The sequence below is a fragment of the Somniosus microcephalus genome, chromosome 19, assembly GCF_052327205.1.
Source record: "Somniosus microcephalus isolate GS21.2 chromosome 19, FLI_Smic_1.0, whole genome shotgun sequence".
NCBI classification, from domain to species: domain Eukaryota; kingdom Metazoa; phylum Chordata; class Chondrichthyes; order Squaliformes; family Somniosidae; genus Somniosus; species Somniosus microcephalus.
In genome coordinates this window covers 18,062,977-18,089,923 of record NC_141005.1, presented here as the reverse complement: position 1 = coordinate 18,089,923, position 26,947 = coordinate 18,062,977, and the positions used below count along the sequence as shown (strand labels likewise).

The 26,947-nt window shown below is 46.3% G+C and overlaps 2 protein-coding genes across 2 annotated transcripts in view; one reads left to right on the top strand and one right to left on the bottom strand.

Annotated features, from left to right (window-relative positions):
• Nucleotides 1-689: 689 nt before the first annotated feature.
• On the top strand, nt 690-7,721 carry LOC147103583 (uncharacterized). The gene is made up of 3 exons (XM_085962130.1): nt 690-2,055; nt 4,435-4,594; nt 6,263-7,721. The coding sequence occupies exons 1-3, from the start codon at nt 1,596-1,598 to the stop codon at nt 6,474-6,476; spliced, it is 834 nt and encodes a 277-aa protein (XP_085818256.1). The 5' UTR covers nt 690-1,595; the 3' UTR covers nt 6,477-7,721.
• A 13,590-nt stretch (nt 7,722-21,311) lies between these two features.
• Nucleotides 21,312-26,947, bottom strand: part of hps4 (HPS4 biogenesis of lysosomal organelles complex 3 subunit 2) — a 45,422-nt gene continuing 39,786 nt past the window's right edge. Inside the window, exons 12-13 of the mRNA XM_086012031.1 lie at nt 26,076-26,178; nt 21,312-24,830 (exon numbers count right to left, since the gene is read on the bottom strand). Coding sequence (XP_085868157.1) covers nt 24,659-24,830; nt 26,076-26,178 — 275 coding nt within the window. The 3' untranslated portion in view covers nt 21,312-24,658. The remainder of the gene's footprint in view (nt 24,831-26,075; nt 26,179-26,947) is intronic.

Here is a 26,947-nt window from a genome sequence, read left to right as displayed (position 1 = left end):
AACGGCAGACCTGCAATCTCCCATTGCCAGGTCTGCCAACTTAGACCCAAATGAAAGGTCACTTATTTCAGCCCGCCCCTCAAGGAGGGTAATCATTAGTTGGTCGTGGAATGATACAGCACAGAAGCAGGCCGTTCGGCCCATCGTGCCTGTGCCGGCTCTTTGAAAGGGCTATCCAATGAGTCTCACTCCCCCTGCTCTTTCCCCACAGCCCTGCAATTTTTTCCCCTTCAAGTATTTATCCAATTCTCTTTTGAAAGTTACTATTGAATCTGCTTCCACCACCCTTTCAGGCAGCGAGTTCCAGATCACAACAACTCGCTGCATTCAAACCGAGCCTATAAATGGGCAGTTTCATTAACACAGCTCAGTTATACAAAGTTTAAGACTAAAATACCTCCTCTCTGGTGAAGAAGGCCCAGCAGCGCCTATATTTCCTAAGGAGGCTGAAGGGATGTAACCTGTCACCCCTGATCCTCTCTAACTTTTACCACTGCACAATAGAGAGCATCCTGACGAACTGTATCACAGTATGGTATGGCAGCTGTAGCTACTATGACCGGAAAGCCCTGCAGCGGGTAGTCAAAACTGCCCAACGCATTACCGGCACCCGGCTACCGACCATAGAGCACATATACCAGAAACGCTGTTTACGGAGGTCACGGTCCATCATCAAAGACCCTACCCACCCCAGCCACAGTCTGTTCGCCCTCCTGCCATCTGGGAGACGCTACAGATGCATTCGCATCCGTACGACCAGATTTAGGAACAGCTTCTTTCCCAGGGCTGTCATCCTACTAAACTCCACAAATAAACTCTAAAGCCTGCACATCTGCCAATGCACTTTATTATGGTTATGTTTATGTTAATATATTACAAGACAAATGTATGTTGAATGTTTAAATGTCTTAATCTAAATGTACACTCTCGGGAGCCGCAAGCCTACATTTCGTTGTACTGCACTTGTGCACTAACAATGACAATAAAAGTTGATTTGATTTGATTTGAGATGCTGGAAATCTGAAATAAAAACAGAACATGTCGGAAACACTCAGCCTGACCTGGTGAGGGCTTCCAGCGTGTTCTGTTTATAAAGATCAAGAGTTGGGATGTGTGCTCCTGAAATGTGATTTGGGTAAATAATTCTGAAACCATATCTACTCAATCCCTGCTTTTCAAGAAATGGCTTTCTTTGCAACTCAAACCTTAAGTGATGTTACCTCTAATTAATTTTTTTAATATGTCTTTTAAACCTACATTTCTGGCATATTTTCCTGCTGCAATTTGTCGCTCTAAGTGATGGCTACTCCCACTGGTGTGGGTCAATGGATTTCTTTTTCTTCCCATTCATACGCAAATCTCTTTTTGCATCAGTGGACGCCAGAGCTTGACACACCCTCGGAATGCTCAGCACCTTTGTGGCACCACCGTAAATGCGTTGTCTGAAGGTTACAGACGTCGGTGATCACCGTCTCCCTTGAGTCCTAAAGATCTCTCAAAGGTTTCTGCTGCATGCAAGAAGCTTATAAACTGGGGGGTTGAGCGGCTTTTATCTACCCAGCACAGAGCAGCCGCTCGATGCAAAGAGAAGGATCATGTTTCGAGCTACCATCACCTGCTGCATTCTGCTGAGTCTCCTCCAAGTTCCCTGGGCTCTACCTGTCCACTCCAGAAGGCGCGCCAGGTCCTTCCCATCTGAAGACGACGATCTGTTCTATGACTTTCTGAGCGGGAGCTTGGAGATGGAGGTGAGGGAAGATCCCCTGGAAAGTGGCAGCAACAACAAGCGGGTGGGCAGGAGAGAGACAATCATGAGGCGGAGGCACTCCCACTGTTCCAAGGCGAGCGAGGCCTGGTCGACAATGTCCAGCGGCTCGATCCTGTTCTCCGAGACTGTCATGTACCGGGTCACGATCACCACCGCCTCTACCGAACCCCCCTGGAAGGTGTTCCCACTTTGGCACCTGATGATGTTCATGAAGCGTTTCTACAGCTGTTGCAAACTTGGATACCCGTGTAAAAAGATAAAAGGCTACCAGGGACGTTTAATTGGACGTAAGTACAACCAACACGTGTGTAGAGCGAAAGTGTGTTCTGTTTTTTGTTAAGAAACCATTAGTTCAGGACATTAGTTGGAAACAGATGGGATAAAGCAAGAAGTTGTGGTTAAGTGACTTCCAACTTACGTTTCAAAAACCTGCAGGATGTAGAAGCAAGATATAATTGAGGTATAAAATTATGAGGGGCCTAGATAGGAGTGGATAGGAAGGCCCTTAAAGAGGTCAATAACCAGGGGGCATAGATTTAAAGTAGAAGGATTAGAGGGGAGTTGAGGAGAACTGTTTTTCACCCAGAGGGTGGTGGGGGTCTGGAACTCATTACCTGAAAGGGTGGTAGAGGCAGAAACCCTCATCGCATTTAAAAATGCACTTGAAGTGCCGGAAACATAAGAACATAAGAAATAGGAACAGGAGTCGGCCATGCAGCCCCTCGAGCCTGCTGCGCCATTTAATAAGATCATGGCTTATCATCGACCTCAACTCCACTTTCTCGCCTGATCTCCATATCCCTTGATTCCCCTAGAGTCCAAAAATCTATCTATCTCAGCCTTGAATATACTCAAAGACTCCGCATTCACAGCCCTCTGGGGCAGAGAATTCCAAAGATTCACAACCCTCTGAGTGAAGAAATTCCTCCTCATCTCGGTCCTAAATGCCCTATCCTGAGACTATGCCTCCTAGCTCTACAGGGCTACGGACCAAGAGCTGGAAAGTGGGATTAGGCTGGATAGCTCTTTCGGATGGCACAGACTCGATGGTCTGAATGGCCTCCTGTGCCGTAAAGTTCTACAATTCTATGAAGAAAAGACTGAGAGGAAGTGATTTTTGTAACTGTTATAAAATATTAGTGTTAGTTATTCCTCTTGATTTAATTTTTTAATTTTATGTAAAGTGATTGTGCCATTTTCAACTTCTGGGAAATGAGAAAAGGGAGGGGAGATACTTTCCTAGGTAAAGCAGCAGCCTTTTACAGGAAAAATTGAAAAGGCGCAGGAGAGTTAGAATCAGAGAGACCCTAACAGTAGGGTACACTTAAACCATTCACGCTGCCAGTCATTTCTCAGCAATATGTCCCCTGTTGGTTAATAGTTGATTTATAAATTACAAGCGGAATGATTAAAATTGTCATTCTCTCACAATGTGTGAGAAGTGGATAGTGATGGTGGGTGGAGTTAATGCTCTAAATTGTTACCAGGGGCAAGCAGATTTTTTAAAAAAAGAACTTAACTTAATGTGGAAAAGTATCCCAATGTATCTCTGAGGGATTGGGGTGGATTCAGACCTGGAGGAGGAATTGAAAGTCAGCTGGGTGAGTGACTGAGTGAAGGGGAGGTTGAAAGTAGAGGTTCTGCATGGGGTTGTTTTGAAGATGGGGAGAGACCAAGCAAGAAAAGAGAGGTTTAGGTTCCAGCCAACAAGGCTGTGATGCCGCAGATCTCCACCACTGACTGTGGAAGGAAGTGGGAAGGAGGGATTTCACTTAAAACATGTTACACAAGTCAAAAAGAAATGTAGGTGCTGGTGTCAAGCTAGTTAGTGGGGTGGGTGTTAGGAGGAGAGGTTCGACACAACACAAAGGATTAGCAACTAGACAAAGAACTTGCCCAGAGCCTGGTAGCTAACTAGAGTGAAACCTTTTGCAACATCGCCAGTCTTCAGTATTTTAGGGATAGGTAATCAGAGTAATAGACCCAAGATGCGAGGTGTAACTAATGGAGATGAATTTAATCTCTACTATAGTATTTATTGTAACATGTGCCCCCTGAGAATTGCTACCAGATGTGAGATTCAAGAACTGTGGTGAATGTAGGGTTGTGCCCAATGGCTGCTCCAATCACTAAATATTAATTATTAAAACATTAAAAGCAACCACGATAGCAAAATACTGCGGATGCTGGAAATCCGAAATAACAACAGAAAATGCTGGAAAAACTCAGCAGGCCAGGCAACATCCGCGGAGAGAGAAATAGAGTCAACGTTTCGGGTCGAAACCCTTCTGTAGAACATCCCTCTACGGATGTTGCCTGGCCTGCTGAGTTTTTCCAGCATTTTCTGTTATTAAAAGCAACCACTTCTTTTCCCTCTTCCCCCCTCCCCCACACACACAATAAATTTCTGATCTCATTACCTTCTTGTAGGGAGAGGAACTGATGGGCCACTTTGGTTTGATTATGTACAATGTGAATGCAAAGGTTTACTTTCTTTTTAAAAACGCTTTTAGACTCATCCTGGTCAACTGCAGTTGGATGCAATGGGTTCTGCTTAATTTCAAAGTTTTAAAATGTCTTATATATAGTTAGCTAGATCCGAGTTGTTTTGAATGAAGCAACGTGCTCGAGAGCAAAGTCTCACAAACGCATTTCTTGTTTCCCAGATGATGGAAGGGAGATGGAGTTCTTCCTGAGACCAGAGTATTTGAATCTGAATTTACTCAGAGCACAGCTGCACCTGCACATTGCCAATCCAGACAGAGTGGTGCTGGAGGCAGAGATCAGAGCGAAAATGCAGGGCATCACTGTTAGCACAACCACACGGTAAGGAGATAACAAACTATGTTAATCTTAGACCAGTAACTGAACTAACCACCAATGTCACCAGCAATTTATCCAGTGGGTTGCTGAGCCATGCGGACAAGGAGGATCCCAGGCTTTGATTTCCCAGCAGCAAATTCAGCACAAAGACCGGGACTGCAATTAGTCTCAATCCCCTGGGGTAGAGAAAATCCAGTCAGACAAGCTTCCGCTCACAATCCTGAAAAACTGCTGGTGGAAATGTGTGTGTATGTCAGGTGAAGTCCGATTGGGCTAGGCTGTGATGCCTTACCTGCTCAAATAGTCTGCCAACATTCCTTGTCAATAGTTATACATGAATAATGGTCCTTGGACAGGGTACTAGAGTGGACCCTGTGCCTGTGGAGCTGTAGCTCAAGGAGGGAGGGGTTAAAATTCTAGGAAGAATAACTAATGTTTTATTTTTTAATTGATTGGGTCACATTGCTGGAGTATGGTAACTTCTCTGCTTTTTCTGGCTGCCTGTTGTAAGTGTAAAGTCCCTGGCAGGGGACAGGAATGTGTGCTGATTTACATGTTCAGGGGCAGACTGAGGGGTTCATTTTATTTTGGTGACTCGGCTGTCTGAAGGACACAGATACCCATTGCCATGTTTGAGAGCCTCCCAACCAAGCTGTTGAGACATTCACTTAGGCAAGAGTTTGTGTTTGCCTGATGTGGACTGCACACTCTCCCGGAGTGATACATCCCAAGTCTAGAGAGCTGATTAGCAGAACCAAGCCTTTGTGACCCCCCTCTCCCCCACCCCCCCACCCCAAGTATGTACAGGAGCACTGAACAATTAAAACTGGGCAGCTTACCAGCGTAGAACACCGGTAGGCTTCCCATTTGTCCAATAAGGGCCTCCTCATTAGGCAAGGGTCGCCCATTTAAAACAGAGATGCGGAGGAATTTCTTCTCTCAGAGGGTCGTGAATCTTTGGAATCCTCTACCCCAGAGAGCTGTGGAGGCGGAGTCACTGAATATATTCAAGGCAGAGATTGACAGACATTTGAGCTACAGGGGAGTCGAGGGGTATGGGGAGAGAGCGGGAAAGTGGAGTTGAGGCCAAGATCAGATCAGCCATGATCTTACTGAATGGCCGAATGGCCGACTCCTGCTCCTATTTCTTATGTTCCTATCTGGAGCTTAGTGGGAAGAAGCACAACCCCCAGGGGCAGGACTGAAAAATACTCCAGGCTGGCTGGTCAAATCATTGCCAGTGCCCGAGCCTGAATCTGCCACAAACATTTTGACTTGGTTCTGGAATTCCTTCAGCTGGAACCCACTCTACTCCAAGAGACCCCAATGATGAACGGGCACTAATTGGTCACACTGACTGATTGGAATTTACTTCCTTCCTTTGATTGTTCTAAAAGTCAACCCAGCTGAGTAGACAAGTGGGCAATCCGCTACCTGTCCTCCATCAATGTCGTTCTAGGGCTAGGGCTGTGCATGTGTTTCATTGAGACTAAGCTTCCTCAAATTTGGGTGGGGGAGATGCTCTGATTTTTCTGCCTCTGTCCTAAGTGCGAAAGTATAGATTCCACTAAATATCTCCGCGTCGCGTCGGGAAACTGGAGGGTGAGTCCAGGAAGCTGAGTCCCATTATTTAGCCGTTGCTTACATCTCTTCTCCGCTCATGTGTTGCAGAAACATCACCTGGCACAAGGGCGATGAGTCCGAGCTGGCCTTCGACACGTTGTTCCTATTCAAGATGATGAAGGAGGCGCACCTTAAGGACGGCGGTGGGACAACCGAGTTCTCCGTGATCCTGAAATGTTCTCAGGACAATCGTCCGCTGTCGTGCAACGAGCACGGGGTCGGTGTGTTGCGCGCACCTTTCATGGCCATTGGCTACACGTAAAGCAAGTTACATCTTAAAGAGGGGCGTGCACGGTGCACCATCAGGGCTTCTTGTAAACCTCAATAGTTTAACCAGTTTGCAACAGCTTGATAGCCCTGATGGTGGGACTCACTCTTTAACAGGGAAGTCCTGATGGTGGGACCCAGTGTTTAATTGGGGATCTTGACGGCGGGACTCAATCGTTAACAGGGCTCTTCATGGTGGGACATGCTCTTTAACAGGGGGTCCTAATGGTGAGACTCAATCTTTAACGGGGGTCCTGATAGTGAGGCACATTCTGTGAACGATGCCCCTGATGGTGAGGCTCACTCGTAAAGTGCTTTAGAACCAAAAATGTTTAGTCAGTATGGCCGCTTAGAGGGCCAAATATGCCACGGTTCCTCAGTGTGAGCATCTGGTGTCAGTGACTCGAATGAGGTGCGCGGAATGCATGCTGTGTAAAAAAGTTGGCAATCGAGCAGATCATCAACTGTACACAGTCATTGACCGGGCGAATTGCACCATAGAAACAGGTGTGTGAGGTACAGATACACTGTCTGCTCTGCCACCATGGGATTTACCCAGTTTACAGTGTAAATCTACTGGAGCTGACGCAGAGACGTATGCGAGTTGAGACAGTAGTATGCGTGGAGCGAATGGTCAACCTTTCCCCCCAGCGTGTTATGGTTGAGATCGGGGAAGTGCAAATGGAAGACAAGCTGGCGAGTGATCAGTTCCGACGGTTAAAGCTCACCAAATCACGAGAGTCAAAACGCTTTGACCCTCGTGGCACTGGTAGGCTCTGGGAGCCAAGAATAATCAATTGAATACATATTTATTCAGGCCAATCACTCCCAAGTGTCACCTATTGACAGCAATACCAGCCTAGACATTACACTGTGATATTGGTGTACCAGTATTTCAATGCTAATATGAAATTATTTTATTGGTAATTTTTGGGGACAAAGTAATTTCATAAACACTTTAAACATTAATATCACACAGTGTAATTTCTAGGTTAGAGTCCAAAGGTAACGTCGCACACATTATCTCTAGTCATGCACTTTAGAATAAAACAATGTACAGAATTTGTAGACATACAGAACCTGTAAATACAGATTGAATCTATTTATGTATATTTCAGACTTTTTTTGTTAAATAAATCTGAGGAGTGGTTCAATTAGAACTGTGATGTGTTACAAAGTGCTGTAAAAATACATGTCGACAGTCAGAAAAGTTTTGTATTAAAAACCAGTATCTTGGCAAGACCACCTTTTTCCTTACTCTTCTACCCTCCTCTCCAAATTCTTTGCTGGAATAGTGTTCACGTGCAGCAGTTGTCTTCTGGTATCTCACGCACTCTCCGTGTGTGAACTGAGACAGTGAGTGCTGGCGGGCTAAATCTTGTTGTCTCTATTAGGCAGGTGGATGCAAGAGATGCAGCGGCAATTTTTTGAAGGAAGGGAAGGGAATTCGGTCCAACATGTGGCCCTCAAGCAACAGCATCAAAAAAAAATTTAACTGCTCATTCACCTCATTGCATTTGTCTGCATAACAGTAACTACACTTCAAAAGTAATTATGAGAACATAGAAATAGGAGCAGGAGTCGGCCATTCGGCCCCTCGAGCCTGCTCCGCCATTCAATAAGATCATGGCTGATCTTCTATCTCATCTCCACCTTCCCGCCCAATCCCCATATCCCTTGATTCCCTTAGTATCCAAAAATCTATCGCTCTCTGTCTTGAATATACTCAACGACTGAGCCTCCACACCCCTCTGGGGTAGAGAATTCCAAAGACTCACCACCCTCTTGAGTGAAGAAATTTCTCCTCACCTCAGTCCTAGGTTAATTCATTTGAAGCGATTTGGGATGACCTGAGGAGACAAAGGGCATACATTCTTTCCTTGTATGACCATGGAGCGTATTGTAAAGGTAGTGGAAATCGTAGAATAATACAGCACAGAGGGAGGCCATTCGGCCCTTAAGTATTTATCCAATTCCCTTTTGAAAGTTACTATTGAATCTGCTTCCACCGCCCTTTCCGGCAGCGCATTCCAGATCACAACAACTCGCTGAGGAAAAAAATATTTCCTCATGAATCTGGAACTCTCTCCCCCCGCAAAAAAAAGCTGTTGAGGCTTGGGGGTCAATTGTAAATTTCAAACCTGAGGTTGATAGATTTTTGTTTGGTAAGAGTTGCGGAACCAAAGCGGGTAGACGGCGTTAAGATACAGATCATCCATGATCTTCAGTGAATGGCGGAATCGGCTCGAGGGGCTAAATGGCCTACTCTTGTTCCGAGGATAGCACAGTAATTGTAGGATTCTGATCGGTTGAACACTTGACGCTGACTAAGTCGATCAGAGATGGTCAGACCAGGCAGTGGATGTTCTCGTGAGACTCGCTAACCTATGATGGGCCGTGAGCCGCTCGTTCCCTTTCAGTGCGTCGGGGTTCGCTCTTACTGGTGGGCGGCCGTTGTCCGTGGCTGTGAAACAGCAACATTAAGCCCGTGCCTGAAAGAGTTAACAAACTGAAGGTACAGGAGGGCTGCACGGTACTAACGAGAGACTGACCGAATGAAGTCAACCAACAGACTTTGAGCTTCAGACCAAAGAAGTCCTTCAGCATCCTAATACAGCACAGCCCATTCTCCACTATTCATTTAAGCTGAATTTTAACCTTATTCGGAGGAAGGCCCTTTGCACACACCATAGAGCCACTGCCTTCACGAGAGGAGGGGGGAAATTGGCACAAAAAATATATTAAAATATTCTTTAAACAGTAAAAAGTTTATAAATGCACACTGGCCTGTCAGCCATGCATCAAATTCCTCTCTCCACTGTTTAACAGGCATTAATTAACTCCCCAGGAGTTAATTGCAACTGGGCAATCTGGAAGTGCCTCAACAGACTTAGGACCGGTGTAGGTTGCTCAAAGGTGTCACTAAGCAAATGGGGATATTCAACCAGCCCGACAACTTGTGAATGTGGAACTGAGCTATGAAGAGAGGCTGGACAGGCTGGAGTTGTTTTCCTTGGAGCAGAGAAGGCTGAGGGGGGACCTGATTGAGGTGTACAAAATAATGAGGGGCATAGATAGGGTAGATAAAGAGGAACTTTTCCCCTTAGTGGGGGGGTCAATAACAAGGGGGCATAGATTCAGGGTAAGGGGCAGGAGATTTAGAGGGGATTTGAGGAGGAACTTTTTCACCCAGAGGGTGGTTGGAATGTGGAACTCAATGCCTAAAAGGGTGGTGGAGGCAGGAACCCTCACAACATTCAAGAAGCATTTGGATGAGCACTTGAAATGCCATTGCATACAAGGCTATGGACCAAATGCTGGAAAATGGGATTAGACTGGACAGGGATGGATGGGCGGCGCAGACACGATGGGCCGAAGGGCCTCTTTCTGTGCTGTAAAACTCTATGACTCTATGACTCTATGAGGCACAGACTATGCAACATCTCCTGCAATGCCCATCGTTAGAGGAACCCTGCACTGTTGCAGATCTTGCCGAATCCAACAACAAGGCGCAAAAATGTGTCCAGTTCTGGCTGGGCTATGTATAGACTGTCCGTGGACACGATAAGAAGAATTAACCTGTTCATTTTAAATCGCTAATTGTTTTTAAGAAAGACTTTAAAGCGAGACTGAAGTTCTGTGGTAAATGGAAGATTTATTTTTGCTCTCGAGTTTAATGCAAGGCCCCTGATCCTTATAATTTAGTTAACTGCTTGGACAATCCTCCCCTTTCATTGTGATGCAGTTCTTTGTCAAGAGGGTGGGGGAGGTCAGGAGACAAATCTTTGCTTAAGTAGGTGATGATGGTGCGGAACCAGTAATCCCAGAGAGACCTGAACACTTCCATTGAACTCCCAGTTAAAGTGCTTTTACATTCAGGAAATGCGGCCAAGTGCTGACACGCGGTTTTCTCACTGTTGGCTTCACTCCTAAGTAGAAGTGACCCAGTCCTGCAGGAAACCACAAAAAGACCCGCAAAAAATGGGTCAATGAATCTGCCATTGGATCAAAGCCTCCTGTTCCAGTAAACTAAGTGCCTAGGATGGTTTCTGAGTGCCATGTCTCTGGAAGAATTTGTATTTATATAGTGCCTATCATGACCTCGGGACATGCCAAAGCACCACAGCCAAAGTAGCACTTTTGTATTGTAGAAACAGTGAAACGCAGCGCACCTAAGAAATACTTCATCTGACAACAAATATAAAGGGGAGGGTAGCAACGTTCCCTATAATTTTTTTTTCTTGGCCCCCACCGCTCCTTTTAACGGGCAGCGCGGACAATTCAACATTCCGTGCATGTGCAGTTTTTCTATTTAAAAGCTGGCTCACCGGCTGCGCGGGAGCTTCAGGGTGTCGCACGGCGGTAGAGTTTAAAGGGAGCATTGGAGGGTCGCTTCTTGGCCTTTTGACTAAGATCAAGCGTAGTCACACCCCAGTAATGGGGTGGTGATGGTCACCCCCAGCTATGGGGCTGCGTAAAAGAAAACCCCCCATTAATTAAGGGTCGAAAAAAAAAAATTGGAGGGTCGTCATCGAGATAACCTCCTTCCTTTCCTCCCTCAGCCATTGCCGCATACTCGTGATTCCAATCTCCGTCTCAACTCATCTTGCCCTCTCTGACTTTACTGCTCTTCTGTCCTCTCTCAACCTCTCCCCCCATTTAAACTCTCCACCCCCTTATTCATGGCCACCCCTTTGACCTTGCCACCTCATGTGGTCTCTACTCCCATGGTCCTGATCACAGATAAGGCCATCTCCAACCTCTTGTATTCCTCACCACCCACATCCCCCTAACCTGCTACTGTCTGCATCTTCACCCCAAGTCACTTACAGCAGCACTTTCAAAACTCACAACTGGCTAGCCTTTGGTTCTCCGTTTGCCAAAGTATTTCTGCAGATATTGATCTGGTCAACCACTCCTTCACCGCCACCTTTGATGCTCTTGCCCCCAGTAAAACCCTTACTCTTTCCCCATCCTGATCATTCCCCCTGGTATGGCCCACCTCTTTGCTCCCTAAACTCCCAAGAGACACAGACTTGAGCATATCTGATGTACAACTGGTTTAGCCATCCATCACGACATCTGGCTAGGCCACATCAAACACTATCAGGCCTGGCTCTCCTCTGCCAGAACCGTTCACTACTCCAAGATTATTCTGGAAAGCAAAGATATCACCCAACTTTTTTTCTCCACTAACATCTGTCTCGTTAAAGCTCTCCAGTAAAAAGTGTGAAAAGATCACAGACTTCTTTGTCACTAAGATTGAGGCCATCCATTTTGTTTGCCCACCAAGCTAAACCATCTCCAAGGCACCCACCCCGCCCTAGCCCTGAACCCACGTCTTTCTCTATTTGCTGTCCCACGTCCCCCTCATGCCCACAACGAGCTTGCCTTGTCTACGAGATTGACCTACTGCTCCCTCAATCCCATTCCCACTAAATTGCTAACAACCCAACCTCCCTTCCTGGCCCCCATGCTAGTTGACATTGTAAATGGTTCCCTCTCTTCAGGTGCTGTCCCCTCCCTTTCAAAACTGCCATCACCCCACCCCCCTTCTTAAAAGATCCACACTCAGCCCCCTTTTCCTTGCAAGTTCCCGTCTCATCTCCAATCTCCCTTTCATCTCCAAGGTTCTTTAACATGTTGTTACCTCTCAAATCTGTGTCCAACTTTCCCGCAACTCCATGTTTGAATCTCTCTAATCAGGTTTCCGCCCCTGCCACAGCACTGAAACGGCCTTAATCAAATTCCCTAATGACTTTCTCTGTGACTGTGACTATGGTGTACTATTCCTCCGCATCCTTCATCATCTCTCAGCAACCTTTGACACGGTCGATCACACCATCCTCCTCCAATAACTCTTCTCTGTTGTCCAGCTGGGTGGGACTGCCCTTGTTTGGTTCCATTCTTACCTATCCAATCGTAGCCAGAGCATCTCCAGCAGTGACTTCTCTTTACGCCCCACGTACCATTATATCTTGAACCCCCGAAGGATCTATCCTTGGCAACCCCCCTCCCCCTCCTCTTTCTCAGCTACATGCCGCTTCTTGGCAACATAATCCAAAGATATGGGGTCAGCTTCCATGTGTATGCTGATGATACCCCACCCGATCCCTGTAACCCCTGCACCAACACATATCCCACCCTATCCCCGTAACCCCATGTACTTAATCCCCCTAACACTAAGGGTCAATTTATCATAGCCAATCAACCTAACCTGCACATCTTTGGACTGTGGGAGGAAACCGGAGCACCCGGAGGAAACCCACGCAAACACGGGGAGAATGTGCAAACTCCACACGACAGTCACCCGAGGCCGGATTCGAACCCGGGTCCCTGGCGCTGTGAGACAACAGTGCTAACCACTATGCCACCGTGCAGGCTCGATGGGCCGAAATGGCCTCTATCTGCACTGTGGGGTTTCTGTGATTCTGTGATTCTACCTCTCCACCGCCTCTCTTGACTCCTCCACTGCCTCTGCGTTATCAGACTGCGTGTTTGACATCCAGTCCTAGATAAGATGCAATTTCCACGATTCTATCCCCCTCCTTGGCCAGTGTCTCAGGTTGAATCAGACTTTTTGTGACCCCTAGCTGAGCTTCTGACCCTATATCTTATCCCTCACAAAGACCACCTACTTCCACCTACAGAACATTGGCCACCTCCGCCCCTTCCCATTGCTGCTGAAACCCTCATCCATGCCTTTGGCACCTCCACACTTAACTATTCCAAGATTTCTTGGCCAGCCTTCCCTCCTCTCCCCTCCATAACTCTGCCGCCCATAAAGCTATCCTCAGCCAAATCCATCTCACCCATCACGCCTGATCCCCCTAATGCATCAAATTTAAAATTCTCATCGTCGTGTTTAAATTCCCGCATAGCCTAGCTAATTTCCTACATTTCAAGGGGGACTACACAACAACAACAACTTGTATTTATATAGCACCTTTAACGTAGTAAAACGTCCCCCGGCGCTTCACAGGAGCGCCAACAAACAAAAAATTTGCCACCGAGCCACATGAGGAGAAATTAGGGCAGGTGACCAAAAGCGTGGTCAAAGAGGTAGGTTTTAAGGAGCGTCTTAAAGGAGGAAAGAGGGGTATCAAGGCGGAGAGGTTTAGGCAGGGAATTCCAGAAGTACTTCATTGGCTGTAAAGAGCTTTGGCTGCAACGTGTTGAAAAGCGCTATATAAATGCAAGTTATTTCTTTTTCTTTTTTTTGGACTCTAGGGGAATCAAGGGATATGGAGATCGGGCGGGAAAGTGGAGTTGAGGTCGAAGATCAGCCGTGATCTCAGTGAATGGCGGAGCAGGCTCGAGGGGCCGTATGGCTGACTCCTGCTCCTATTTCTTATGTTCTTATATAAATATAAACCTAGAAATCGCTATTGCTGATATTAGTGGGCGAATCTTTTAACACCTTCAACAGCCATCTGCAGTGCAGTTCATTTTAAATGGGTTAACATCTCTGCTAAAATAGAGGACAGAGCAAGGTCACATAAAGACATTAAAAATTTCGGTCACTAGTATCGCCAATAATAATTTCTAAGCTATAGTTTTTTTTAAAAAAAACAACACACGGTGACTCTGGATTTAAACAGTAGCTCGTAAGAGCAGAGTCCAAAAATTGCATAAGAAAAGTCAGCATTGATCAGTCCACCATTCACATGCAGAAATTTAACCCAGCCCTTGGACTATAGTGCAGGAGTGTAAATGAGGCGATAACAGTTTTAAGAATAAGTAGCACTGAATCCCAGGGCTCTCCTGCTGCTCTTTAAATTAAACTGAGCAAAGCTTCATTCTCATGCAGGAACTGCATTGAGCATCTAACTGAATGCAAAGTACAGGATTAGCGTTTAATGTAAAAACATCATCACCTGCGAGGCTGGGATTCCACTTCTATGTAAAAACTGTGGACAACTGGAATGTCTATACGACTTGAGGAGGGTCCTGGGTTGAATCCCAACTCTGTGTTGAGTTAGCTGATGTCAGTGGGGTTCCTGGGGGTGTGGGGGGATAACTAAAATAGGGCATTTTTTCCACTGCACATCTCTAGCCACCGACATGTGCATGTCCAGAAGAAGCAATTGGATAATGAATAAGATTAGATTAGGCTCAGGTGCTTCCACCAGTTGAATAGTCTGCCAGTAGTCATTGCCTAGGTTCGCATATTAACAATGGACAATTAAAGAGGTACCACAGGGTAAACCAGAGGTAAGGAGTTTGTGGAGGAGCGAATAATACATTCAGATAAAATCATTTTGAGGAGCACCTGAAAGCTTAAAAGTGTGGGTAACTAGACATCAGATACATTCAGATTAAGCCCAGGTTTTAGGTGAGCATTGCCCAACCTATGACTGTGTGTTACTCTCCCGTGTTTATATCTGTGCCCATCTTTCCCAGAACTCCATGTTTGGATCCCTCCAATCAGGTTTCCGCCCTTGCCACAGTACCGAAACGGCTCTTATCAAAGTCACAAATGACATCCTATGTGACTGTGACAAAGGTAAACTATCCCTCCTCATCCTTCTCGACCTGTCTGCAGTCTTTGACATGGTTGACCACACCATCCTTCTCCAACGCCTCTCCACCGTCGTCCAGCTGGGTGGGACTGCACTCGCCTGGTTCCATTCTTATCTATCTAATCGTAGCCAGAGAATCACCTGCAATGGCTTCTCTTCCCACTCCCGCATCGTTACCTCTGGTGTTCCCCAAGGAACTATTCTTGGCCCCCTCCTATTTCTCATCTACATGTTGCCCCTCGGCGACATCATCCGAAAGCGCAGTGTTAGTTTCCACATGTACGCTGACGACGCCCAGCTCTACCTCACTACCACTTCTCTCGACCCCTCCACTGTCTCTAAACTGTCACACTGTTTGTCCGACATCCAGTATTGGATGAGCAGAAATTTCCTCCAACTAAATATTGCGAAGGCCGAAGCCATTGTCTTTCCTAGCCACCGACTCCATCCCTCTCCCTGACAACTGTCTGAGGCTCAACCAGACCATTCGCAACCTTGGCGTCATATTTCACCCCGAGATGAGCTTCCAACCACCAATATTCCTCTTAATTTTTTTTGGGTGCGTAGCCCGTTCAAAATAGCGAGCCTGCGCGGTTTCTCTTATTGAAAGGCTGGTCAGCCGGCTGCACGGGAGGTCCAGAGAACATTGCCGACCACAAGTCTGAGCCATCACTAAACCATCTATTTCCACCTCCGTAACATCGCTCGACTCTGCCCCAGCCTCAGCTCACCTGCTGCTGAAACCCTCATCCATCCCTTTGTTACCTCTAGACTTGACTATTCCAACACACTCCTGGCCGGCCTCCCACATTCTACCCTTCATAAACTTGAGGTCATCCAAAACTCTGCTGCCCGTGCCCTAACTCGCATCAAGTCCCGTTCACCTATCACCCCTGTGCTCGCTGACCTACATTGGCTCCCGGTTAAGCAACACCTTGATTTTAAAATTCTCATCCTTGTTTTCAAATCCCTCCATGGGCTCGCCCCCTCCCTATCTCTGTAATCTCCTCCAGCCCCGCAATCCTCTGAGATTGCGTTCCTCTAATTCTGGCCTCTTCAGCATCCCTGATTATAATCGCTCCACCCATTGGCGGCCGTGCCTTCAGCTGCCTAGGTCCTAAGCTCTGGAATTCCCTCCCTGAACCTCTCCACCTCGCTACTTCTCGTTCCTCCTTTTTAAGACGCTCCTTAAAACCTACCTCTTTGACCAAACTTTTGGTCATTTGCCCTAATATCTCCTTATGTGGTTCGGTGTCAGACTTTGTTTGCTAACACTCCTGTGAAGCGCCTTGGGACGTTTTACTATGTTAAAGATGCTATATAAATACAAGTTATTATTGTTGTTGTTATATACTGTCTTATTATGTATCCCTGCTCTTGTCGGGTTGTTGGAGGCCAATTTGGAAAGGGGAGGCCAAAGTAAGTTTTAAAAAATTACTTTTATGAAAAATCCTTGTGGGCCAGAAAGAGCAGGAATACTCTCCAGGTCCCCTTGGGCTTCCCCAGCCCCGGCCTCTTCCTCTGTGCGCTGACCTCTGCTGCCAAAGCCCTTATCCAGGGCTGGCGTTATGCCAAGGACCGTTGCTTCCGCCCGTACCCGCATCCCCAGCCATCCCCAAAGCACCCCCCAGTAAAAGTCGAGGCCTGGGCCACTGCCATACTCAACTAAATGCAGTCTGATAGGCTTTTTTTTATTCGTTCATGGGATGTGGGCGTCGCTGGCAAGGCATTTATTGCCCATCCCTAGTTGCCCTTGAGAAGGTGGTGGTGAGCCGCCTTCTTGAACTGCTGCAGTCCGTGTGGTGAAGGTACTCCCACAGTGCTGTTAGGGAGGGAGTTCCAGGATTTTGACCCATCGATGAAGAAGGAATGGCGATATAGAGTCATAGGGGGAAAAATTCAGTTGTTTGCGCCTCCCGTTAGCACCTTAAGAGGGCGCTAATTGGGCGCAAAGTAACTAGCGCCCAGGCGCTGCGATGTTTGTGCCGCTCGCGAAATTAACTAGATATTTTGCGGTGGCGCTAAACACTACCGCCACGATCTCCTGCGCCGGCAGATTGTGATGTCAGTCGAGTGCGCAATGCCCCGTTAGCGCCCCGGACCGGAAATTGAGTGGCGCCCCCTGCCTTACCGCCTGCCGCTAGCAACGACAGGTTGAGGGGAGCGTTATGCTGTCAGAAAGGGACTGGGGGAGCGCTATTTAAAGGCGACCGCTTCCTGCCTTTTTTTGTCGGTGACATTTTTGCACCACGCATTCTGAGAGAGAGAGAGAGAGAGAGAGACTTCTGGAGAGATTCAACGCTGTGTGAAGGAGTTTTGGATACTGAGCAGCACTTTGCAGGTTGGTTTTGATTTGCCCTTCCTTGCATCGATTTAGAAGAGACTATGGGGGCTGCACTCTGAGCTCTTCCCCTGGTTCTCTCCATTGTTCTTTCCAGCAGATTTGATGTACAGGTCTCTCCAGGCCGAGATTCAGGCCGAGATGCAAGGCTGCAATGAGCAGGATGTGGATAGAGAGCAAGATCAACCCTCCCCTTTAAGATAAAAGCAGAAAAATGCTGGAGAAACTCAGCAGGTCAAGCAGCATCTGAGAAGAGAGAAACAGAGTTAGCGCTTCAGGTCGATGACCTTTCGTCAGAACTCCCCTTTAAGAACTGGCTGGCGCCAGTGTGTCGGTGTTCCATTGCTGACTGACATCACAAGAGCTTCGCCAGCACTCTGAGGTAGCGCCTCGCTCCTCGACCTTTGTGCCTTAAGAGAGTTGTGTAGAGCCTGATTTAGTGCTCCAATCACCTCCAGGGGTGATAAAAGCCAAGTTTGCAGTCAGAGGCGATAATTGGCGCCAGGCGCTAATCTTTGTGCCCAGCCAATAATTGCGCCCCAAATGAGGCGATACTGAATTTCTCCCCCATAGAGTTTTACAGCACTGAAAGAGGCCCTTCAGCCCATCGTGTCCACGCCGGCCATCAAACCCTGTCTATTCTAATCCCATTTTCCAGCACTTGGTCCGTAGCCTTGTATGCTATGGCGTTTCAAGTGCTCATCTAAATGCTTCTTGAATGTTGTGAGGGTTCCTGCCTCTACCACCCTTTCAGGCAGTGAGTTCCAGATTCCAACCACCCTCTGGGTGAAAAAGTTTTTCCTCAAATCCCCTCTAAACCTCCTGCCCCTTACCTTGAAATTATGCCCCCTGGTTATTGACCCCTCTACTAAGGGGAAAAGTTCCTTTCTATATACCCTATCTATGCCCCTTATAATTTTGTACACCTCAATCAGGTCCCCCCTCAGCCTTCTCTGCTCTAAGGAAAACAACCCCAGCCTGTCCAGTCACTCTTCATAGCTGAAGCACTCCAGCCCAGGTAACATCCTGGTGAATCACCCTCTCCAATGCAATCTCATCCTTCCTATAGTGTGGCGACCAGAACTGCACACAGTATTCCAGCTGTGGCCTAACTAGTGTTTTGTACAACTCCATCATAACTTTCCTGCTCTTATATTCTATGCCTTGGTTAATGAAGGCAAGTATCCCATATGCCTTTTTAACCACCTTATCTATCTGTCCTGCTGCCTTCAGGGACCTATGTACATGCACACCAAAGCCTCTCTGATCCTCTGTCCTTCCTAGGGTCCTACCATTCATTGTGTATATCAGGATGGTGTGTGACTTGGAGGGGAACGTGGAGGTGATGGTGTTCCCATGCGCCTGCTGCCCTTGTCCTTCTAGGTGTTAGAGGTTGCCAGTTTGGGAGGTGCTGCCGAAGAAGCCTTAGTGAGTTACAGTGCATCTTGTAGATGGTACACATTGCAGCCACGGTGCGCTGGTGGTTGAGGGAGTGAATGTTTAAGGTGGTGGATGGGGTGCCATGTTTATCGTTGATACCACCATCAACTGTGTAAGAACCCTGCGTCAAAGAGTCAACAGCACTACTGTGGTGTAAAACGCCTATAGCAAGATACATTGCTATGCAGATCAGGCAGGTCTCAGTTGATGTGACGATCTCACTCTGGTCGTAAGTAGGGACAGTACAGTTTAGGGTTATCAACCCTCCCGGATTGTCCAGGAGTTTCCGCGAATAGAGTCTGTTCACTTTCCAACTGGTGAACAGACGACAGTGCGCAGCAAGTATGAACGTGTCAGGTGACCAATGGTGGGATGGTTGGAGCCGAGAGGTCATGGGGTAAAGCCATTCAACCAGAGTTGGGAACCCTACTACAGTCAGCCTCAACGTCCCTGCTCTGAGACAGAGGTGATCAGCGATGTTGGTTAAGGGCCAGACTGAGCTCAGTTATGATGGGCTTTAGTCAGCATTCAGTATCTAGACTCACATTTGAAGAATAGCTACTTGAACAAAGCTGCTGGTTTCAGTGTAAAAGTTACCCAAAACACAACTGACCACTTTAACTTAAGTGGTTAAAAATCATAAGAAATCTCACAGAACCAGGCAGTGCTGGACTATCGAGTTATGGCCATTTATGATTGCCTAGATGGCCAATACCTGTTCTAAGTTAGTGGGAGGAAGATTTAAAAAAAATACACCAGGCAAGGAACTCTAGGATGACTCTTGTGCACCTTTGAATGGCATAGTTTAAGAGTGGTGACAGCAGAGCCTGTGAACAGGTCATTTCATTTCTGGGTTGTACAATGTAAATGGCATGGGTGGAAGTGGGAAAAATACAAGTTTTACAGACATTTCTCATTTTAGGAACATAAGAAGCAGGAGTAGGCCATTCAGCCCCTTGAGCCTGCTCCGCCATTCAATAAGATCATGGCTGATCTTCGACCTCAACTCCACTTTCTCGCCCGATCCCCATATCCCTAGATTCCCCTAGTGCCCAAAAATCTATCGATCTTGGTCTTGAATATACTCAACGACAGCCTCTGAGGTAGAGAATTCCAAAGATTCACAACCCTCTGAGTGAAGCCATTTCTCCTCATCTCAGTCCTAAATGACCAACCCATTATCCCGAGACTGTGCCCCCTGGTTCTAGACTCTCCAGCCAGGGGTAACATCCTCCCTACATCTACCCTGTCAAGCCCTCTAAGAATTGTATACGTTTTAATGACATCACCTCTCATTCTTCTAAACTCCAGCAAATATCGGCCCATTCTATTCAACCTCTTCTCATAGGACAACCTTCTCATCCCAGGAATCAATCCTGTGAACCTTCGCTGCACCCCCTCTAAGGCAAGTATTTCCTTCCTTAGGTACGTTGACCAAAACTGTACACAATACTCCAGGTGTGGTCTCACCAAATTGTAGGAAGATATATTCCTTACTCTTATACTCCAACCCCCTTGTCATAAAGGCTAACGTACCATTTGTCTTCCTAATTGCTTGCCGAACCTGCATTTTAACTTTCTGTAATTAAAATTACTTTCCAATCCTCTCCTCCCCCTCCCGATTTTCCTCTGCTCCTTCCGAGAAAGAGCTGAACCCAGCAGGGATGCAGTTGCATTAGTGGCAGCTCCTCTCTGGGTACCTTCAGCAGCTGTCCATTCTTTATGTCCGACTCCAGATTCTCCAGACAATACACTGGGCATCACAGCCAAGCCAAATCCAGTCTTGGCCAGATGTTCTGAAGCACATTTCTCAGCAGCACACACTGAATAGCTTAGAGAGTTACCAAGACCAATTGTTGCACCCGCCTCTTGCTATATCAGTGGCGATCAGCTAACTGAGTACAGACCAGCTACATAACCTGTGGTTCAGTTCGACAATCGGTGATGTAATCACACACAAAGCCATCAGGGAGCTCATCTATGCAAGTTGTAACCATGGGAGCTAGAAATACAAACTTCTGATTGAGCACTCTCAGGTGGCCATGGTCTCGCCCCCTCCCTATCTCCGTAACCTCCTCCAGCCGTACAACTCCCCGAAATCTCTGCGCTCCTCCAATTCTGGCTTCTTGCGCGTCCCCTATTTTAATCGCTCCACCATTGGTGGCTATGCCTTCAGCTGCCTGGGCCCCAAGCTCTGGAATTCCCTGCCAGGACCTCTCCCTCCGCCTTTAAGACGTTACGTAAAACCTACCTCTTTGACCAAGCTTTTGGTCATCTGACCTAATATCTCCTTATGTGGCTGCTGTGAAGCGTCTCGGGACGTTTTATTACGTTAAAGGCGCTGTATGAATGCAAGTTGTTGTTGACCATGGCAGCCAGGTTGATGTTAATCACGAGTTTGGTGGAAGCCTAGGACTGATATGACACTTAAGGATGTACTGTGAGCCGAACATTTAGCAACTAAATCTGCAGAAGAGCCCACTCCCTCCCCCTCAATTTAATATTTTACTCAAAAAAAGGCACAGTGAGCAGTGTATATTCGATTTATTGCACAGATGTGAGACCACAGCAGCCTGAGCAAACCCAGAAGGCGTTTTCCCCAAGCCTACATACAGCAGATTTTCCTTATAAAATTCTACAAAGTACAATTAAAACAAATATCTTGCACCGTTGCAATTTGACACTTAATAAACGCAGTTAAGAACTAGTAGTTTATAACAATAATTGATCGGTCAGCTGAGTGCAAGGTCGTGCTATCGAGAAATACTGAAGTTGTACAAAATATAACAAGACTGCCCGGCTGCTATCGCCTGATTAGATGCAGTGAGGGTCATATAATGCAGACCAAATAGTCCTGTTCTCTTGGTTAGCGAGGCTGAGGAGGCGAGAGTGGGGAAGGCAGCATGAACAAGGGCAAGTCGTGGTGGCAAAGACGATACCATGTAGTTGTCACCATACTTTAGGACAGTAATATGGTGACAATGGGCAGCTGTGCCATGTTCCTGCTGCTCTTCAGTGGCGAAGAGATTAAAGTGATGGCCAAGTATTGCTACATACCCACAGAGATAGAGGTAAGGTGGTTCATTAAAATGTACAAATACAGATGCTTTATATGAATCATTTAATACTATCTTTGCTAAAGCTAAAATAAAAGATAACGAGCTTAATTTTCCACCTATTCGTAATCAATGGTAGAACATCTAGCTCAAAAGCTTTTAAGGAATAAGAAAAGGCCCATCAAGCCCAATCCTTTACAATAGATCTCAACTTCAGCTACCCATCTTATCACCAAGTCTGCCAATCACTGCTCTCTTCCAGACAAACATCTCAAACCCATTTATAATAGCTGCTTCAATGACCTCCCCTGGTAATTCGTTTCACCAATCTATTACCCTTTGCGTAATGCTAGAATACAATACCAGGCGTATAATGAAGTCAAGGAGACCTTCCTTTAGTTTGTCATAAGTGCAAGACTTCAATCACTGTACACATTCCGTTTACATTTTGAATGATTTCAATGCAGGATGGACGGCTCCGCTCATAGGTTAGGACAGCCTGCTGTATACACGTTTTCACTATTGCTATCAATTAGTCACTGGAACCAGGATTTGAGACAGTAAGTCTGCCCGAGCCTCTCCTTCCCCCTCCCCATCACATGTACATACTGAGCAAAGTCGTCACTCATGACCTTCCAGATGGGAGTAAAACGAATCTTTAGCTTAACCTCCCAGGTCTCCCAAACTTTCAGAGGTACATTTCCTCCAAAGAAGGAATGGTGAAATAATAACAGTAAAAAAATTGCTGGTAATATACAGCTGCTTGATCAGTATCTAAAAGTGAAAGGCACTGATAGGACCTTTCATCGGCACGACATGGGTCCTTAGTTTTCCTGCATTCCCCCCCCCCAAAGTAAAACCTCTTACATTTGATAAATATATACCCCATTGCTTTCAATTTAGTACGAGTGCTGCATACTACAGTCTCTCTTTTTGCTTTATTCCATTATACAGTTTGTGGTAAAACTTAATTAAGTTATTTATAAAGGTTAAGAAAATCAGCTACCGTTACTAGCTGTCAATATTCCTAATTTCTCTCATTTCAGCAACAGCAGCTGTGTAAAGTGCAAAACTTAACAGGAAAAATATCGTTCTGTGCAACTGGATGTTAAGGTTGAAACAAAGAAAAACATTAAAATCCAAGTGATTTTCACTTGCTAATCTACTTTTAAAATACTATCATAATACATGCGAGAAATAACTAGCCACATACATAGGGGATTCTCAAATCAACAGGTTAATGGATACCCAGGGATATGCACATCAATAAAGGGTGGATGTGGTCATGATTTAACAAAATGGGTTCCTGGTATATTTCCCAGGCTGTGCTGAGTTATGTGATCACAGCCTAGGCAACAGGGTGCTGTTGCAATTATCCTGGTTCTCTGGGCTAGGGAAGGGCAGTGCGGTGGAAATCAGTCAGGGTTCCCACCCCTGAAAAACGCACATTGGTGAATGTCGGATTAGAGTTGGTTGTGATGTCTTTCAGGTTTGAAAAGTCTGGGCTCACACAAGATGAACGAGCATTTGGCCTAGGTATCAGAAGTCTATTAGCACCCTGATGCGCCATCAATTACTCAAAAGACTGAGGTTGAGCGAGTAACAATCAGGCTTTTATTAACTAAAGAATGAAGGTCTTGTCTCGAGTGGTCGACCCGTCCAGAATACTAAGGGACTGGGAGGTAGTCACTTATATACCTGGAATAGTGGGAGGAGTCAGCCGAGGCATGTCCAGACCTGTACCTAGTGGAATACACATACAGACACAGACAGGTATGACAGTGGTTTACCACACACCCATAGAACGACAGAAGCAAGAGAACATTGAAAATAAAAACATTAAAATTATTCTACTAGTGTCGTAATGTTTACGTGAATAGGAGTGTTGAAAATTGGGATGTGCAGCCACAGGTTACACTGTTACAGCAGGCCCTAAGCTCTGGAATTCCCTCCCTAAATCTCTCCGCCTCTCTAACCTCCTTTAAGACGCTCCTTAAAACCTACTTCTTTGACCAAGCTTTTGGTCACCTGCCCTAATATCACCTTATGTGGTTCGGTGACAAATTTTGTCCGATAATCGCTCCTGTGAAGCGCCGTGGGGCGTTTTACTACGTTAAAGGCGCTATAGAAATGCAAGTTGTTGCTGTTGTTGGACTGCGGTGGGAGTTGATCAGAAACGTTACAGGAATCAACATTTCCTTCCACTGCCACCTCTCTTCCAGGAATGCCCACCTTGAAGAAGTTCTGCTCTTCTCTCCCACGGGAGTTCAGTTTGTCTCTTCAACCTTGATCATCTTCATTGCTTTCATTTCAGATTTCCTTCCACAAGTTTGATCGCCAATATGAACTTATCCATTATGCCCGAAACTACAGTTAATCAATTATACCACAGTTAATCAAAACCATTGATAAGCAAGGTATGTGGACAGGATATTAGAGTCAGTCCCAAGTCTAGTTAGAAGCTTCTCAAAGTCCACAATATATTTTTCATCAGATAGTCTGGCCTGTGATTTCTGTTAGCCCATCAATGTCAGAAACCTTGATTCAAGTAAGGCAAGCGGTGCGATGTCACTCTTTAATTCTCCCTCACCTCCCAAAGCAAAACAAAAAATTCCTTGGATGCCCCAATTATTACTCAATTTAAGCAAATACACTGGAGTAAGAGGCAACCCATTACCTGAGTGTATCGTCTAATGGTTGTAAATCGAGTGTGTGTCTTTAAAAAAAGTTACATTATTCTCTATTTGTTCTTTTTAAAAAAAAAGTGCTAGCAATTGTCCATTTAATACTACTGGTGAATCTCAGAGACCGATGTCTCTCAGAGCAGGTTTACTCCGTATTTTAGCAGCTTCTGCTTGGCTCTTCCCGGTAAAGCGAATGCACTGTCATGAGGGTTTGGAACGCCGGAGTTGCGGACAGGAGTCGCAAGGTATTGGAAGTGAGTTTCCTGGGCTGAGTTACGGCAGCTGTAAACGGCGGTGGAGGCATTTCTGTTGGAGAAAATGGTATTGATTAGTGCAGGATCTTCAACTGGGGGGAGGGGAAATCATTTTTTATTTTCATCTCTTTTTGTCTTAGAAATCTAGGTGCCAGTACTGAGAGAGTGCTGCACTGTCGGAGGTGCCATCTTTCGGATTAAATATCAGAGACCCCGTCTTCCCTCTCCAGTGGATGTAAAGGATCCCCTGGCAGTATTTTGATGTAGAGCGGGGGGGGGGGGTTCTCATTGGTGTCCTAGCCAATGTTTATCCCTCAACCAACACAGATGATCTGTTTGTGGGACCTTGCTGGGCAAAAATTAGCGGCCGTGTTTCCTACAGTATAACAGTGACGACACTTCAAAAGTACTCCAGTGGCTGTAAAGCGCTTTGGGACCTCCTGAGGTTGTGTGGGATGCTATATAAATGCAAGTCCTTTCTTTTTCTTACTATAATATTTAGAATCTCCCTGCTCATACCTTCTCAATCTGCATTTTGCACCAGGATAACGAGACAGGCGGATGACCTGATCCCAGCTCTTCACCACCGCCATTCTATAACTGGTTCCCAAGTCCAAGGGAGAGTCTTTTGCTGATATTTCTTCGCTGTTGGTCACCGCTCACCAATAGGAAAATGCAGAGAAGGGTGAAGGGGTATGAGGTCCTGTTCTACCGGTCTGTTTGGAGTTCTGATCTACTGCACTGCACGAATCCAGAAGATGTGCACTACAAGCTCTCCCGCCACCGCCCCCCACCCCGCATCTTTATCCAGTGAATAAGTGAACCAGGATGGTCCCAGTTTCAAACCTGGGTCTCTGCTGAGTTAGTTGGACCTCAGCCAGGGCAATTGTACGGGTGCCACAACCGGGCCGGAGGAAAATGCGGATCAACCTGGATTCTCACTCTCCCCGCAGTCAAATATCTTGCCAACAGTCACTGGGCCAGAAATTGCTGGGATTGTAAAGATGCATTAATAGCGCTTGCCTTTATTAATTCGTAAAAAAAAAATCAATTTCGGCGCAAGAGATATGCCATGAATTCCGATTCTCCGCACATTGCTGGACGATTTGTGCCACTGCCCTAATTAGCCTCGACAAAGCCAATAAAAGTACCATCTCGCCGCGAGGCTCCCCGCGGTCTTGTTGCAGTTACTCAGCCACTTTTAAGCCAGCAGTCTGACTGGCATTATAAACGCTAGATAAAAAGTGCATTCTCTCCAACCCTCCCAACTCTTTCACCGCATCAGAATACAACATACCGGACAGTCATCTCACGCGTGGTGGTGTTGTGGTTCAAGTCAGTGTGCATCAAAGCCGTTGCTCTAATGAAGTGGCTCCTCTGTGCGCCAGGAGAGAGCTCAGCTTTACAAAATAAAAAAGGAATAGTACAGCTGTGGTTATTCAGTCACAAAGAAAGAGTTGTTTTGCTGCCAGATATTTTACCATTATGTATCCTGGTCTATTGAAGCACATTAGATACAACATTACAGTTTAGTCTGTTTTGTAGATTTCATCCCCCAGCTCCCCAATCTTTCTCCCTCCTTTGCTAATGACGTTTTTGGGGTACAGTCCCACGGATGTCGATCATTCTCCAGCACGTTACCCAGGCGGCAATGATTCAAACGCCAACCTTGACAGCGAACAACAGGCTATTCACATACTCGCCAGCAGGGGTCACTGGATAGCAATTAGAAGCCATAATCTTGGCCGATTTACCCCGCCCTAATCCTGGGGCTCCGACACCAATTGGAGCAGCCTTACCATTTGCTGAAATCAGCTAACTTATCACACACAGGGGATTGAACCTGGTGTCTGCCTATTCACTGTGGCTCAGCTACTCACTGAAGCTTCGGCAAGCTCCTTTCCTCTACTGCTTCCTTTCTTGAAAATTCGTGGCCCTTAAGACGCACTATTATTTATTTCCACATGATTATTTATTTGCAGATTTTTATCCTAGCACTTGTCAGCCGTGGCTCAGTGGGTAGCACTCTCGCCTCCGAGACAGAAGGTCGTGGGTTCACAGTCCCACTCCAGGATGGAGACGTTAATCTGAGGCCCCGTTTGCCCTCTCAGGTGGATGTAAAAGATCCCATGGCACTGTTCTCCCCAGTGTCTTGGCTAATATTTATCC

What these genes read in the sequence shown, in the direction of transcription:
- LOC147103583 (XM_085962130.1), top strand. Translation starts at nt 1,596, where the DNA reads ATGTTTCGAGCTACCATCACCTGCTGCATTCTGCTGAGTCTCCTCCAA. An exon ending in CCAGGGACGTTTAATTGGAC is followed by an intron (nt 2,056 to 4,434) that starts GTAAGTACAACC and finishes CTTGTTTCCCAG; the next exon opens with ATGATGGAAGGGAGATGGAG. An exon ending in ACTGTTAGCACAACCACACG is followed by an intron (nt 4,595 to 6,262) that starts GTAAGGAGATAA and finishes CATGTGTTGCAG; the next exon opens with AAACATCACCTGGCACAAGG.